At 38.1% G+C, this 14819-nt stretch overlaps 3 protein-coding genes across 5 annotated transcripts; 2 read left to right on the forward strand and 1 right to left on the reverse strand.

Moving 5' to 3' along the window:
• Positions 4025-6476, forward strand: LOC104749508 (protein LYK5-like). Its single transcript, XM_010471151.2, has one exon. The coding sequence runs from the start codon at positions 4045-4047 to the stop codon at positions 6229-6231; it is 2187 nt and encodes a 728-aa protein (XP_010469453.1). The 5' UTR covers positions 4025-4044; the 3' UTR covers positions 6232-6476.
• Positions 6840-9275, reverse strand: LOC104749510 (galactan beta-1,4-galactosyltransferase GALS1). Of its 2 annotated transcripts, XM_019238443.1 has the most exons (3): positions 8021-9275; positions 7611-7741; positions 6840-7360 (listed from the first exon to the last, which is right to left on the reverse strand). In XM_019238443.1, exons 1-3 carry the CDS (start codon positions 9059-9061, stop codon positions 7006-7008), a joined length of 1527 nt encoding a protein of 508 aa, XP_019093988.1. In that variant the 5' UTR covers positions 9062-9275; the 3' UTR covers positions 6840-7005. The 2 variants fall into 2 exon arrangements, with proteins under 2 accessions (XP_019093988.1, XP_010469454.1); XM_010471152.2 differs by lacking the exon at positions 7611-7741 and having other exon boundaries at positions 7006-7360; positions 7890-9061.
• Positions 11095-13419, forward strand: LOC104749511 (mitotic spindle checkpoint protein BUBR1-like). 2 transcript variants are annotated; one of them, XM_019237963.1, is made up of 11 exons: positions 11095-11346; positions 11447-11506; positions 11600-11744; positions 11832-11989; positions 12079-12163; positions 12248-12320; positions 12402-12462; positions 12561-12735; positions 12814-12896; positions 12971-13057; positions 13151-13419. In XM_019237963.1, exons 1-11 carry the CDS (start codon positions 11147-11149, stop codon positions 13212-13214), a joined length of 1191 nt encoding a protein of 396 aa, XP_019093508.1. In that variant the 5' UTR covers positions 11095-11146; the 3' UTR covers positions 13215-13419. The 2 variants fall into 2 exon arrangements, with proteins under 2 accessions (XP_019093508.1, XP_010469455.1); XM_010471153.2 differs by having other exon boundaries at positions 12251-12320.

A 14819-nucleotide genomic window follows, 5' to 3' on the forward strand; every position in this document is an offset into this window, starting at 1 on the left:
ATATAGCTGAAAGATCATGTATAGACACAATAGTTGTCACTTACAACAACGAATAAAAGATGGAGACTTTTTTGTTGTTACCCCAACCACTGTGAAGGATTTTTTAATATGCAATCTGATACTTCGTTTTGACTCTAAACCTTCTCCAAGTTTGCCCGGTTTTGGATTTCCATCTGTGAAACCGATACTGGAAGACTTTATACAAGTTGTATTAGAATTGGTGAGGTGTAAAAATCGGATTACATCTTTTCAGGTCCTTACAATTATTCTGTAGTTGATATGTTCTGTTCTACTATAATTGTGTTATGCCACAAGGATGGGCGATTATTTTCGCGGCATTTTAGGAAAGTATGTCCCATTCTTTAGTTTGATTGGGAAGCAGAGAATGATCTTCCTGATGCCATTGACAATGGACCTATGTTTTCTTTGTCGAGTATTATGATGATAAAATAGTCCCACTGTGCAGTCGAAAGGCTCAATATGCTTTTAGTGTCCATCATCTTGTGTGTTAATGAAGTCCATCTATTAGATTTTGTATCCATGAGAACCATACGTTTTGCGTTCACTACAAGAAAATCTGTCCAAAGCCATAAGACAGCCACAACTATTTTGTAGCTAGCATATATTAGCCACAAACAAGACACAAAATTATGTTGTGGCTATGTTGTAGCAATTTGTGGCTATTTGTAGCCACAAAAAAAAATTGATAGCTAGTTGTAGCTAGTTAGCCATAAATTAGCAAAAGATTAGTCTGTGTCTATTATTTGTGTAGCTATTTATAGTTATTTTGTGGCTGCTTAAAATTCTATTCTCCAAAACTTACATGTATGATAAACAAATTATTTGATCTATAATCTATATGATAGAATTATGTCTAACACATAAACAACTAACCAAAAGAGATAAACTCAGTTTTGTAAAATTTCAAGTCTCTTTCATTAGCTAGTCCATGATGTTTAAATACACAAAATAGAGAAAAGCTATTTTGTGTATTTTGTGGCTATTATTTTGTTTAAATAATAGACCGAAAGCAAAACTAACAAAATACACAAAATAGAGAGTTCATGATGTTTCATGAGCTTTCTATGCTTCTCCTTAAAGGTTCCGGCCATCTCCACTGGGCTGAGTTATCAGATCTGGTCTCAGACAGTTTTGCTTTCGGTCATATCCGGTCAACGTACTCTTCCGGCAAGATCTCCTTTGTAAAATTGCTAGCTCCGACTTCCCCCTGTTTGGGGAGAGACTCGGAGTCTTCCTTCTCATGGGATAGATCTGTTACACGCTCATGCTCTATAGAGAGAAAGTCCTCAGTCCCAGTGAGAGCCATTTCTGACACCCTGTTTGGAGCGGAAGTCCCATCCGTTATCACCCTTCTACCGCTTAGCACCAAAGCCACCAAAGCTGAAGCAGATTCACCTAGTTTAGCGAGTTGTTGTTCTCTCATAACTCCGCCGGCTACACTTGTAACGACTGACCTCTCCTTTCGACAAAACGGTTTGCCGTTGTCGAGATTTTTCTCTAGCTCAGCCAATTCTCCATTTATCTCGGGTAATCCCTCCAAAAAAACTATTCTGTTTTGCCTCTCGACCTTCTTGGTCGATGATAGTTCCGCCTCCAAGCAGCACCGCTGCCTCACCTTGCTCAAATCTAGTGTGGAGCTGCAACGGAGAAGAAGGTCGTTTACCTTGTTTTCCCGTCTAAACGGAGTTCTCAATCCTAGTGGGCTAACACATGGCCAATCTTTCATTTTTCATTTAATGGACTTAGGCCCAACAAGTATTAAGTGCTCTCATTCCAGCCCAAGTATCTCTAAACATGATTATTTTTCCGGCAAATTAACGAATGGATTTGTTATTGTATTTCTTGTTTTGTGCCTACAACGTTTATCAATTTTCTTATGTGAAAGAATTTCCCTCTTTTGGGAGGTTACTTGTTCTAATGAAATTAGTTTAATTTCCTCATTCGATGAGAGACATTTTACAATAACATCTTCTTATAAGGAGAGATTTTTTGCTTCCTCTCCTCTTCGATTATGTCTTTTGGAAGGCGTAGTAATGGCAATTGAAGCTTCGTGCAATACAACACTCTCTCCAAGTGTCCTTTCAGGTTCTTGGTTTTCAAGACTCTCGTCTTGTCCAGCGTGTGACAACCCTTTCCAGGGACTTTTGGTGCACGCACAGAATCCAAACACCGCGTTCGTTCTTTTGCAACGTCTGCGGCAATGGTTATCAATGTGGCTGACTATGTGGTAGTGGTCGGTCATCCTTCACTACGAGTGGTCTCACTTTGTGTGGCAACTCTTTACCTTTAGGATTTGTTGTCCTCTTTATATATCTTATCACTTTTATGGTTTCAAATCAAGTTTTAAAGCTTGTTTTATGTACGTTTTAAGATCGATGTTTGTAGTTTATTTTGTTTTTATGTGTAAGTTTATTGGTGTATTTGGCTATTCTTCATAAAGAAGCTTGTAAACCTTTAATCTTAATATAATGGAGTGTTTGATTGAAAAAAAAAAAAAAACTACTAACCCACTAAATATACGCCTATACGGTTAAGGTACGTGACTAATAAGTGGAAAAGCAATCCACTAAAATGTCACCGCTTTACTCTTCATTTATTTGATTTATTACTCTCTTTATCCTAATTAATTTAGTAGCTTCTTCTCTTTGACCTAAGTCTTGTTCTCTCCCTCCCACTTCCTCTCCTTCCTTTTCTGCCGCACACTCACACTCCATCGACTCCACACCATCAATGTCTTCTTCTACCGAGACTCTCCGTCAACATCTAGCAAGCTAACCAATCTCAAACTCTGATTACTTCTAATGATTTTCTTCCTTTCCTCTCCTCGTAATAGCCTCTTTCACTATCTTCCATGGATGGAACTCATAGATCGGAGCTCTTTCGCTAGGCTTGACACTCTTTCTGATCCCTCTTCCCAGATCTGTAAGAATCTCGCTTACTTCAATGTTTTAATTTCTTTCATCTGTCCAGATCTGTTCTTTTTAAAAAAATTGAAGAGAGCTTATTTGTTGCAGAAAGCTTGGGAAGTCTTATGTTTGCCTTTGATTCTCTAAGAAGCTAAGTTGTTTCTTTCAATGATCTTAAAGTTTAATTACTCCAGTTTATCTTAATTCAAGCTCTAATCTGTTAGATCTTCTGTTTTATTCTAGTTTTGTCCAGTCTTTTTGTTTCTGCAGATTTTGACTGTTTTATGTATGAAAAAGGCATGTATAAGGAAACGTCGGTGGAGGAGGAAGACATCGGAGAGTGAAAGAGAGAACGTGTTTGTATGTATCTATATAATCGTATATGTATATAGAAAAAATCTTATATATATATATATGTATATGACAAATTTTGTTGTGGCTTTGGACAAATTTTCTTGTAGTGGTTGCAAGTTCTTTGGTAAACCTTTAGGAGCATGAGTATGGAATCCAAAAGCCATGTTCATGGATCACTTTGATAGTCGGGTCATTATTTGTCAAACTAGTTAGCAGGTTCATTCCGGGCCAACTCGCTTGAAGTTAGAAATCCATTGACTTTGATATGGGAGAGTTTTCATCTCGAATGAAATCTTCCGTATAGGAGGATGATGAGAAAATGGTGGTGCCAGTTACATCTATCAACATCATTATAACGTAGACCAAATGAACCTCTTTCCTTCCAAGAAACAACGCTATATCGCTTAGAAGATTATTAGATTGACAATGAAGAAATTGACTTAACCTTCGTCGTTAACCAAATTAGAATTCATCAAAAAAACTTGTGCAGCCAACAATTTCTAATATTATTCTGGCAACATAAATCTACTTATACTTAAATGTTTTGGTTTCTTCTAAGATGTGTAAGTGTATCATCTGTGATTACTAGAGGATGTATTGTCTTTTTCACAGAAGATCTATCTAACACCAGCATGAGAAAAATCCAATGTTTCTAGACTAACTCAACAAATTGACTGACCCAGTCAATACTTAAGAAAATTATAAAGACGTACCAAGTTTCTCTATCTACACCCCACTTATCATTTTTTCCCTCATCTTTAGCATGATCCGACCAATGAGAAAACGTCGAAAAAGTCAACACATACGACGCGTTATGTTGACTAATATAATCCTCGCCGTCTCCTTTGGTCTAAATGATCATCCTATGTTTATATTCAGGAGAAGTTTAATGTCGTTGTGCTCTCTTCAAAACCAAAACAACACAGTCATGACTGCGCGTATACTCCACGCGCTCTCTATCTCGACCTTACTCCTCCTTTTCGCCGCGTCACCGACGATAGCTCAGCAACCGTACGTGAACAACCACCAGCTCGCCTGCGAGGTCCGCACTTTCGACAACATAACCAACGGATTCACCTGTAACGGCCCGACCTCTTGCCGCTCTTACCTCACTTTCTGGTCTCAACCACCGTACAACACGGCTGACTCAATCGCCAAACTCCTCAACGTCTCCGCCGCCGAGATCCAATCAATCAACGACCTCCCCTCCGTCACCACCACGATCCGCACACGTCAACTAGTCGTCATCCCAGCTAACTGCTCCTGCTCCTCCGCCTCCTCCGGAGAAGGATTTTACCAGCACAACGCCACTTACAATCTCTCCGGCAACAGAGGAGAAGAGACTTATTTCTCGGTGGCTAACGATACTTACCATGCTTTATCCACGTGTCAAGCCATGATGTCACAGAACCGTTACGGCGAGAAAGAGCTTACCCCCGGATTAAACCTCCTCGTTCCTCTCCGATGTGCTTGCCCCACCGCGAAACAAACCGCCGCCGGATTCAAATACCTCTTGACCTACTTAGTCGCCATGGGAGATAGTATCTCCGTCATCGCCGACATGTTCAACAGCACAACCGCCGGTATAGCCGACGGCAACGAGCTTAAATCAGAATCAGACACTATCTTCTTCTTCACTCCGATTCTTGTTCCTCTCAGAACTGAACCATCCAAAATCGTTATATCTCCGTCGCCTCCTCCACCTCCTGTTGCTTCTACGCCGCCTCAAACAACGCCGGTGGATCCTCCGGGATCATCTTCTTGTTCTCACAAATGGATTTACATCGGAATTGGAATCGGAGCTGCTGCTTTGCTTCTCTTAATCTCAATCTTAGCTCTCTGCTTCTACAGACGAAAGTCTAAGAAGAGGCCATCGTCGCTCTCTACGTTGACGGCGACGGAACAGAACAAGTTCACTGATTCATCTACCAAACAGTCTCTTCCCACAACGACGAGCCAATGGTCAATTGATTTATCAAATTCATCAGAAGCTTTTGGTTTAAAATCCGCAATCGAGTCTTTAACTCTTTACAGATTCAAGGATCTTCAATCCGCTACTTCTAACTTCAGCGAAGTGAACAGAATCAATGGCTCTGTGTATCGCGCTACGATCAACGGAGACGATGCGGCTGTGAAAGTGATCAAAGGAGATGTCTCTTCCTCTGAGATCAATCTCTTGAAGAAGCTAAACCATTCCAATATCATCCGTCTCTCTGGTTTCTGTATCCGTGAAGGAACATCGTACCTTGTTTTCGAGTATTCCGAGAACGGATCGATTAGTGATTGGCTTCATTCATCGGGTAAGAAGACTCTGACATGGAAACAGAGAGTTGAGATATCGAGGGATGTGGCAGAGGCGTTGGACTATCTTCATAACTACGTGACGCCGCCTCATATACATAAGAATTTGGAATCTACAAACGTACTTCTTGATTCTAATTTCAGAGCCAAGATTTCTAATTTCGGGGTTGCGAGGATTCTTGATGAAGGTGATCTTGATCTTCAGTTGACAAGACACGTTGAAGGAACGCAAGGCTACTTGGCTCCAGAGTATGTGGAGAACGGAGTCATAACTCCAAAACTAGACGTGTTTGCTTTTGGAGTTGTGGTTCTTGAGCTTCTTTCAGGGAGAGAAGCAGTGACGATACACAAGAAGACGGAAGGAGAAGAAGAAGAAGTGGAGATGTTGTGTAAAAAGATCAACAATGTGCTTGGAGGAGAGAATGTGAGAGAAAAGTTAAAAGAGTTCATGGATCCATCTCTTGGGAATGAGTATCCGTTGGAGCTGGCTTACACCATGGCTCAACTTGCCAAGAGCTGTGTCGCTACTGATCTTGACTCGCGCCCATTGGTATCTCAGGTTCTAATCACGCTCTCGATGATCGTCTCCTCTTCCATCGATTGGGAGCCTTCTCATGACCTTCTTCATTCGGGCTCTCTTGGCCACTAGTTCAATTTTTTTTTTGTTCTGAATGTCAATAACTAGTATTTAGATTTTAGATAAGGACCATAATTAAGGCCAAATATTTAAGTTAAAAGATAAATACGGACCACATTGTGAGACAAAGTATAATAAAAACATATTGTATGATAGAGCAACTTTATTTAGATCTTAGCATATATGCTTCAGTAGTGTTTTGCTATTTGTACTTCAGAAAAGTTCATTTTCTTCCAATGACAAGTAGAATCTTACCACTTTCATGTATAATCATAGCCATACCAGAAGGGACAGAGAATCAAGTTTGGTCCAGTCCTTCTCATGATCTTATATTTTTATATATTCAGAAACACTAGAACTACCTATGGCTTGCCTAAGAATTGGATTACAGTGACAACTAATTTCCAGATCTAATACTAAGAACCACCTTTGACTTAATTGCTTTTAATAATTTAGTATATTTTATTTTATAGAGTTCCATCATCGAATGAATCATTGATTTATAAAACCTTTAGCTAAATCAATTATTGTCTTGTGACAAAAGAGTTTTCGTCCAACGATGTTTCGTATGTCAAAGGTCCTGAGTGGCTATGATTTTTATAGGTTCAATACACAACTAATTCAAAAAATAGTTCTATTGATTAAAAAGTCATTAATGAAATGGAGTAGTAAAAAGAGGACAAAACAGAAGGAAAAATGGATACAAGTAAACAGAGAAACAAAACTATACTTTTATAGACAAAATGCTTTTATTAGAGAGATTAAGTTATGTCGTTGGTGTCATGGTCATGAGAAATTCTTCACATCCGTCCCAAGTTTTTTCTGCTCAAACTCTTTAATCGTCTTCACTAGCTTCTTCATGTTGTCGTCGTACACATACGGAAGCTTATTATACAATGTCACTTTCTTCTTTGCTGAATTGGGTAACATTTCTCTGCAAAGCTCCTCATGCACAGTTATGGTGTTGTGGTAATGGTAATACCGGATCTTTGTCTCTGTCTTGTGTAACGTTTTGCCTACTATGTTTTCAGACATGTGAACTCCTGTGGCAAACGCGTTCTTCGCTTGGATCGCATATTTCCTGTCACGCCGAATATTCCTTCTTGAATCCTTAAACAGCAACTTCTCAAATCCCCATTGCCTGAACAAAACCCCAAACAAAAGTAAGAAACAAGTGTGTTCCTTTACATGACCTTTTATATCCAGAAACATATGCAAGAATCAAATCTAAGTGAAAGCTAATTACCAGATTCGATGCTAATAGTATCATCTATCCTAAAGACAAAACAATGCTCATAAGCCATCTAACAACATTCCAAAGTGCTACCACTAATCTTGTCGATTCCAAATTACATTATAAGTGTTTTTTTTTAGGCTGAGATTAGTAGTACCTGGGGTAATCTTGAGAGGAGTCGTTTAAGCAAAGAACACTAGACATTGGATTCTGCTCAATCGTAAACTGAGTATTAACCGAGAACTCGTCAAGCACAGATTCAAGTGTATTCCCATGCGGCAAATAGATATACTCATCAACATCAAAGANTCGATCCTAATAGTATCATCTAATCTAGAGACAGAACATGCTCATAAGCCATCCAACAACCCTACCACTAAACTTGTCGATTCCAAATTGCATTATAAGTGTGTTTTTGAGGCTGAGATTAGTGTACCTGGGGTAATCTTGAGAGGAGTCGTTTAAGCAAAGAACACTAGACATTGGATTCTGCTCAATCGTAAACTGAGTATTAACCGAGAACTCCTCAAGCACAGATTCAAGTGTATTCCCATGCGGCAAATATATATACTCATCAACATCAAAGAAGAAGGTCCAATTCGCAGCGTATCGATACCGATGCAAGCAATCATTAACAATAAGGAACTGATTATAGTAGTAACCATCATACTGAGACTGATCCCTAATGTCCTGAACCGTAACCCTCCCAGCTCGGATCCACGGCTCAAGAACCTTCCTAACTTCTGGAGACACTCCACCAGCATCGTGGAAAACAAAATGCGATCTATCACCAAAGAACCAAGCGTGGTAAGCCATCCACTCTCTCATACGGTAAGCGCTCACGTTACCGTACAACGACGAGCCACAGTAGAGGTAATCGTACTGATACGGCGGCGAGTATTTAGATTCGTCGTAGATTCCGGCTGATTCCTCTAAGGTAGTGAATCGTTCGAAGAGTTTGGGGGATTCGTTGTAGTAAGCGTTGAGAATGAGTTTACCTCCGGTGTTATCGGAGTTAGGGTTTGAATTGAAAGTGCAATTGACGACGACGACGGTGTAGACTCGTCCGTATCCCCAATCCGGTAGAATCTTCTGTGCTTTAGCTCGAATCGAGGTTCCGTTGTTGGATACCCACTCACACTTGTACCATGGTTTCCCGAAGACGTGGATCGGCTTCGATGCGAGTCCGATGACGGAAAACGTCGTCGGACCGCCGCGGTAAGCTCCCATAAGTACGAAAAGCGCCGCCGCGTTACCGAAGGGTTGGAAAACTCGTTTGTTCGGATCTGAGGGCTTTGAATCGTACTTCTGAGAAGCAGCTGTAGTTGTTGTTGTGGTTGAGAGGGAGGTGGTGAAATTAGTCGTGGTCGCCGGTGTGGTGGAGAGAGAGGTAGTGAAGTTGGATGAGGAGAGTACGTTGGTGGTGGTGGTTGTGGTGATGACGGCGGAGCAGGGACGAGCGGTGGAGATGAGGTTGTGGTAGTAAGGAGGAAGGTTCCAGATAATCATGACGAGAGAGAGAGCTAACAATGTAGCAATTAATGGCTTCTTCTCGAAGCAGACTGTGGTGGTGGTTGAGAGAACCGGCGGCAACACCTCCTTCCTCATGTTTGTTTTTTTTTCCGGTGCCGGTGAGGCTAAAACGCACCGTTTCTTCGGTTCGGTTTAATTAATCTTTGGTTTTTAAAAAAAAGTGTGACGACAAGCGTCAGAGAGAAGTGACGAGGAGGAAGGAAGGCTTTGCCGACACGGCGTGTAAAATAAGAAGAAGGACTCGTGGCTATCTCACATAAACATGGTGGAGGTTGTTTGGTATAAAGAGACTAGGCTTCGATCTCTTTTGAATTACGAAAACGACACTAGACTTCTTTTGTTAGTATTATTATTGGTTGGATCGTTTGCTGGCTCCTTCTCAATTGACAGCTAATGGACCCAACACCCGTGCCAACTTGGCGTAACGGTGCTTAACTTTGATCATTTTTTTTTTTCCTTTTTTCTTTTTTGGTTACAATACAAAATCCAATTAGTTTTGGGCGAATCAACGTAAAGATGACTCGTTAAAGAGTTTGTGAATTCCCAAGAAAGAAGAAAGTTAAAGAGTTTGGAACTTCCTTTGTAGTATATAGTCTATTCCTATTTATTAAAGCGAAAAACAGGAAAAAAGGTAGCGAACAGTCAAAATTTGAAGTATGGAATGTGGGGGTGGGATAGTGCTTAGAGTATAAAAGTATTTCTATTTAAGACATGATGTTCTTCTATGAACTGTTTTTAAAGATTGTGAGATTGAGTATATATATATGAAGAGAGAAATATTGTCGGTGGGAGTTGTTACAATCAATTCCAATCAAAGAAAAAAAAGACTTTCTAATCATCGAGTACGTTTTGTTTGTTTGGTCGAGTTAAGCCTTAAGCGTGTAACGCAATGTATGTGATCATCCCTTGTGCAACCGACAGACAGAGAGAATCTTTGTAGAGGAACTGATTTAGCTTCCAAAGTCAAAAAGTAAAATTATGCTCGTAATTTAAAGAGAAGGTAAAAGCCCTTCATCTTCTCTTTATTTTTGGCTTTGGTAGTTAAATGCTTTTATCCAAAAATATCTAATTTAGAAGCAATTAAGATACTAAACATATTGTATTTTACTCACGATTATTGTGTTATTTGTTTAGCCAATAAGCTTAAAAAGTGCATCTGGTCATTTATTTTACTCTTTACCAGTGTCAAACCAAATTTTTGTCAAATATTCCTTATATTTTACAAAACTTAAATGCTAAATTGACCCATAAGAAGACAATGAAACCTTATTTTTATATATATGATTTGTTTAGCCAATAAGCTTAAAAAGTGCATTTGGTCATTTATTTTACTCTTTACAAGTGTCAAACAAAATTCTTGTCAAATACTCCTTCTAATTTACAAAGAGTGTCATTTCAAATTTTTATTTTTGTTTCACAAAAAGTGTCATTAAATATTTCAGTGCATCATTTTACATTTTTAATATATTTTTAAATTAGATTTCTTAGTTTTATCCTTAATCTACAGCTAAATTAACTCATTAGTTACTTATTAAATAGGGGTATATATGTATATTTTAATATTTTTTAATTTATGTGAAATGTGTGTAAATGACACTCTTTGTGAAACAGATTGAACATTTTATTTCGATATAGTGTTGGTTTTGTTTTGGAATGTCTTGATTTTGAGTTAATTTCAGTTGTACGGTTTATTTAAAAAAAAAAAAAAAATTGGAGCAAAAACACTTGTTTCTCATGTATTCAATTTTATTGTAGTAACTAAAATTTATTGAAATACTAATACTTTTTTGGTTGGGAAACCCAAAGAGTAATCTCATAGATAGAGATGATCTTAGGTTCGGTTTGGGCGCTTGTATAAAATCAATTTACCGTTTGAAATAATTCAAGATTCGGTTTAATAAATTCCGGTTCGGTTTGGTATTCAACGATGGACTGGGCAGCCCACTTGTAATGTGTTTAGGAAAAAAGTGGGAAAAAGGCTCCGCTATATATTTAAAAAATCCTGGCCCATTGAAGCTAGGCCCAACAAAAAGCGTCTACACGCTCCGACTGTGCGTATATCAATGAAGCTCTCTAATTGAGTAATACTAAGTTACTAACGGCTATATTCCCCTTGAATTTTCAAAATCCTCCCCTCCCAAGTCGAGCGAAGAAGCAACCATGGCCGCCGAAACTAGGGTTCAGATCTCAGATCCAGAAGCAGAGTTTCTCAATTCGAAGCAAGAGACTGGATACGAATGGGAGCTTTTCAAGGAGAACGTACGACCATTGAAGAGAGGACGCAATGTTGGTATCCTCAACCACGCTCTTAAATCTCAATCCGACCATCAATTGAAGAAAGATCTCGCCGAGAAACGCAGGTACTTCTTTCAATTTCACATCTTTTGCTTGCTCTTTGGGTTTTTAGTTCAATCGCTCGATTCTTGTTTTAATCTTTGTGGCTGTTTCGTTGGAAATTAGGAAGTTGATTGAAGCCATTGATGAGTACGACGGTGATGACCCTTTGTTTCCTTGGATCGAGTAAGTTGAAAAATCTCAACTTTTTTTGGTTTCTTGAATTAATCTTTATGATGTACCAATTTGTAAACCTGAGAGTTTGGGTTCTTTGGAAAGGTGTATAAAATGGGTACAAGAGGCTTTTCCACCAGGAGGAGAATGCTCTGGACTGTTAGTGATATATGAGCAATGTGTTCGTAAGTTTTGGCACTCGGAACGTTACAAGGATGATCTCCGTTATCTCAAAGTTTGGTTGGAATATGTAATGTTCTCTTCTTTTTTTTGTTTAACCCCTTTTCAAGATATGCGTTTATATTTAGAGAGAGTACTCATTGTTGTTGTTTTGTAGGCGGAGCATTGTGCTGATGCAGAAGTTATATACAAGTTTTTGGAGGTTAATGAAATTGGAAAGACACATGCTGTCTACTACATAGCTAATGCTTTGCACATGGAGTTTAAGAATAAGGTGAAAACTGCTAATGAGATCTTTAATCTCGGAATCTCTAGGTAATCTTTGTTTACGAATTGTAAATCACGATTTCATGTTTCTCTGCTCCAAGTTATTGGTCTAATTGAAAAGTGGAAACTTGTTGCAGAAATGCAAAGCCTGTGGAAAAGTTGAATGATGCGTACAAGAAATTTATGGTGAGAACGATGAGAAGGTCCAACACAGCTGAAGAAGTAAGAAGTTTTTGTTTGTTTGTAGTAATTCTACTATGCATGTCCTAAGGTTTTCTACATCATTATTAATGTTCTACTTACCAGCAGGAACCAAAGGAGAATAACAATGACTTACCGTCAAGAAGCTTTGGCACTTTATTGTCCAGGGGAGATAATAGTGAGTCACATTAACTTTACTTTGTAAAATCACTGTAATGTTTTGAATAAGCTCCCTTACATGAGAATGTTTCTTCTGCAGATGCAAGGAGGCAGGTGTTAGGAAGTTCTAACACACAAGCCAAAAAACTAAAACCGAATCAGTAAGCAGTTTGATTGATTTTGTATTTCTTTCCGTTGTTCTTCATTATCCGCATTTGTTCTACTCAACTCAGTATGGTAAACCCTTTGTCTTTTGCAGATCATCCAAGTCACCTTTTCCTATCTACACAGATGCAGTTTCAGACACTACATCAGGGAATCAACCAGAATCAGACAAGTCAAAGCCAGAGTTTGGTAGTTGGCTCATGCTTGGAGGCCGAGCTGAGAGGAACAAAGAAAACAATTCTTTACCTAGAAAATGGGCATCATTCAAGGTTTTGCCCTCTACCATCCTAATTTAAACTATCTATCTCTTTAAATGGATCACTTACTGCGTTTATATAACCTCACAGGTACCTCAGAAACCCATAGTGAGAACTGCAGCAGTCTCTGCTTCAACCTTTGAGGTTTTTGTCGATGAAGAAGAATGCACAGAGTAAGTTTGACAATTTTTGAATGTTTCTTTGGAACAAGACATGTTTCCATCATTAACTTGATTATGAAATGCAGAGAAGGAGGAGACAAGAAGAAGAGTGATGAAACTATCTCATCATCATCAAACGCTCTGCCCCTTAATGATGGCCGTGAGATAAAAAAGTAAGCAAAAAAAACCTTCTCAAGATTCATCAAACATATATTATTATTTCAAGACTTATAGTATCTGACAACGTTTCCTTCAAAAAACTGCAGAGAAACAGAGCTGCTTCGACAGAACCCTTTAAGACATTTCCCACCCAACAGCTTCCTACGATGATGATGATGATGATATTGGACATTCATCTCCACACGATCTTCTGGTTTGAGATTTGAGCTTTTGCCTATAAAGCTCCCTTGTATCTGCCTATTTGTATTCTGTGATGTACTGAGATTTATGTACCATGATAAGCCTTGCATGTTTGGAAAAACTATTGTTCAAAATTCCAATTCAGCTTGTTTACTGGTTTGGTAACCGTTGGATATTTGGGAAGGTCACACATATTGTTCCAAACGAATTTTCGAGTTCCAATTGAATATGCAAACATGTAGACCTAGGTTCACCTTGAGAATATTGGTACGTATTTGACTAATTTGAAATAAGAATTCATAGAACTAGATATATGTATATATAACGAGACTGAACAAGTTTGTTGCAAATTACGAATTTGCTATTAGAGTCTACTGCATACTTCACATAAACACATCTATAATTACAATCATGTCATCCTGAAAAAAGTAACTTTTCTCCTAAAGTTATTAGTTAACAAAAAAAAAAAACTTTATACAGTATCAGTTTCCTCTAAACTCTCCTAAATGACTACTTTATGTTTATACCTATCCGAATTGTTTTAAATTAAGCTAGCATTAAGATAATAACCTAAATGTGGGCAAGCTCATTGGTTAATATGGCATGTGACTTTTTGCCAATAAATTTGTTGGTGTCTGTCTAATTGTCTATCTAGGCAACTAGCGTACCTATGTTTTACAAAAGAGTTTCACTGTAATGGATGCGTATGGGTACAAACTACAAACTACAAAAAATAATTTTATTGGGCACTCGTTCCAGAGAAAATAAAAATTAAAAGTGGCTTTAAGCGGATGGGAGGGGGCATAAACATAATTAAGCATTAATAGACATTTAAATTAATGATTAAAAAACGAATGATGCGTTTTTTAGAGATAGACTTTGAGTGGTAAACAAAGGATTATGAAACAAAAAAAATACCTTGGGAATTTTATTGTTTTAGTGGTAGGGGCATCATTTCATTTCATTTCATTATCTCTACCCTTTAGGGGTTTTAAGGGTTCCCTATAGTGCAATACTTTTCATTAATCTATCTGACTTAGTCAAGTTTTTTATCAACAAAAAATAAATAAACATTCACTTTATGCGTAAGATAAATTTTAAGCTGTGGTTAATAGTACTTAAAAACATACTTCAAAAAGTTCAAGTCTCTTCACTTTTTTATTTTGTGGGCTCTAGTTTTACTTTTCATCAAAGAACGTAATGGTTTCAACATGTTTTGGAGGATTTATACATGTTTACTCTTGTGGATGTTTCATCTCCATTTTTGCTTTGATGTATTTCTTTTACTTCAAAATTCAAACATTGCTCTATAGTTTTAGAGCTCTAGAGTGTTTCTCTCACGTTCTTATAATCACACAAACGTTATACTTCTCTAGTGATATCTCTCTTGCAAATTTCTACAGGCACGTGAATTCCCCAAAACCAAAGAGAACCAAAATGGTTAAACCAGATACTTAAATTGTCAATATCATAAGCTGACAAAAATGTAGAAAACCCCCAAAAAAAAGGGAGGAAGAATTGACCAAAACGCCATATAAAGGATTATGGAGTAAAAGCAATTTATGGTAGTAGTTG

The sequence above is a fragment of the Camelina sativa genome, chromosome 16 (genome assembly GCF_000633955.1).
Source record: "Camelina sativa cultivar DH55 chromosome 16, Cs, whole genome shotgun sequence".
Taxonomy (NCBI): domain Eukaryota; kingdom Viridiplantae; phylum Streptophyta; class Magnoliopsida; order Brassicales; family Brassicaceae; genus Camelina; species Camelina sativa.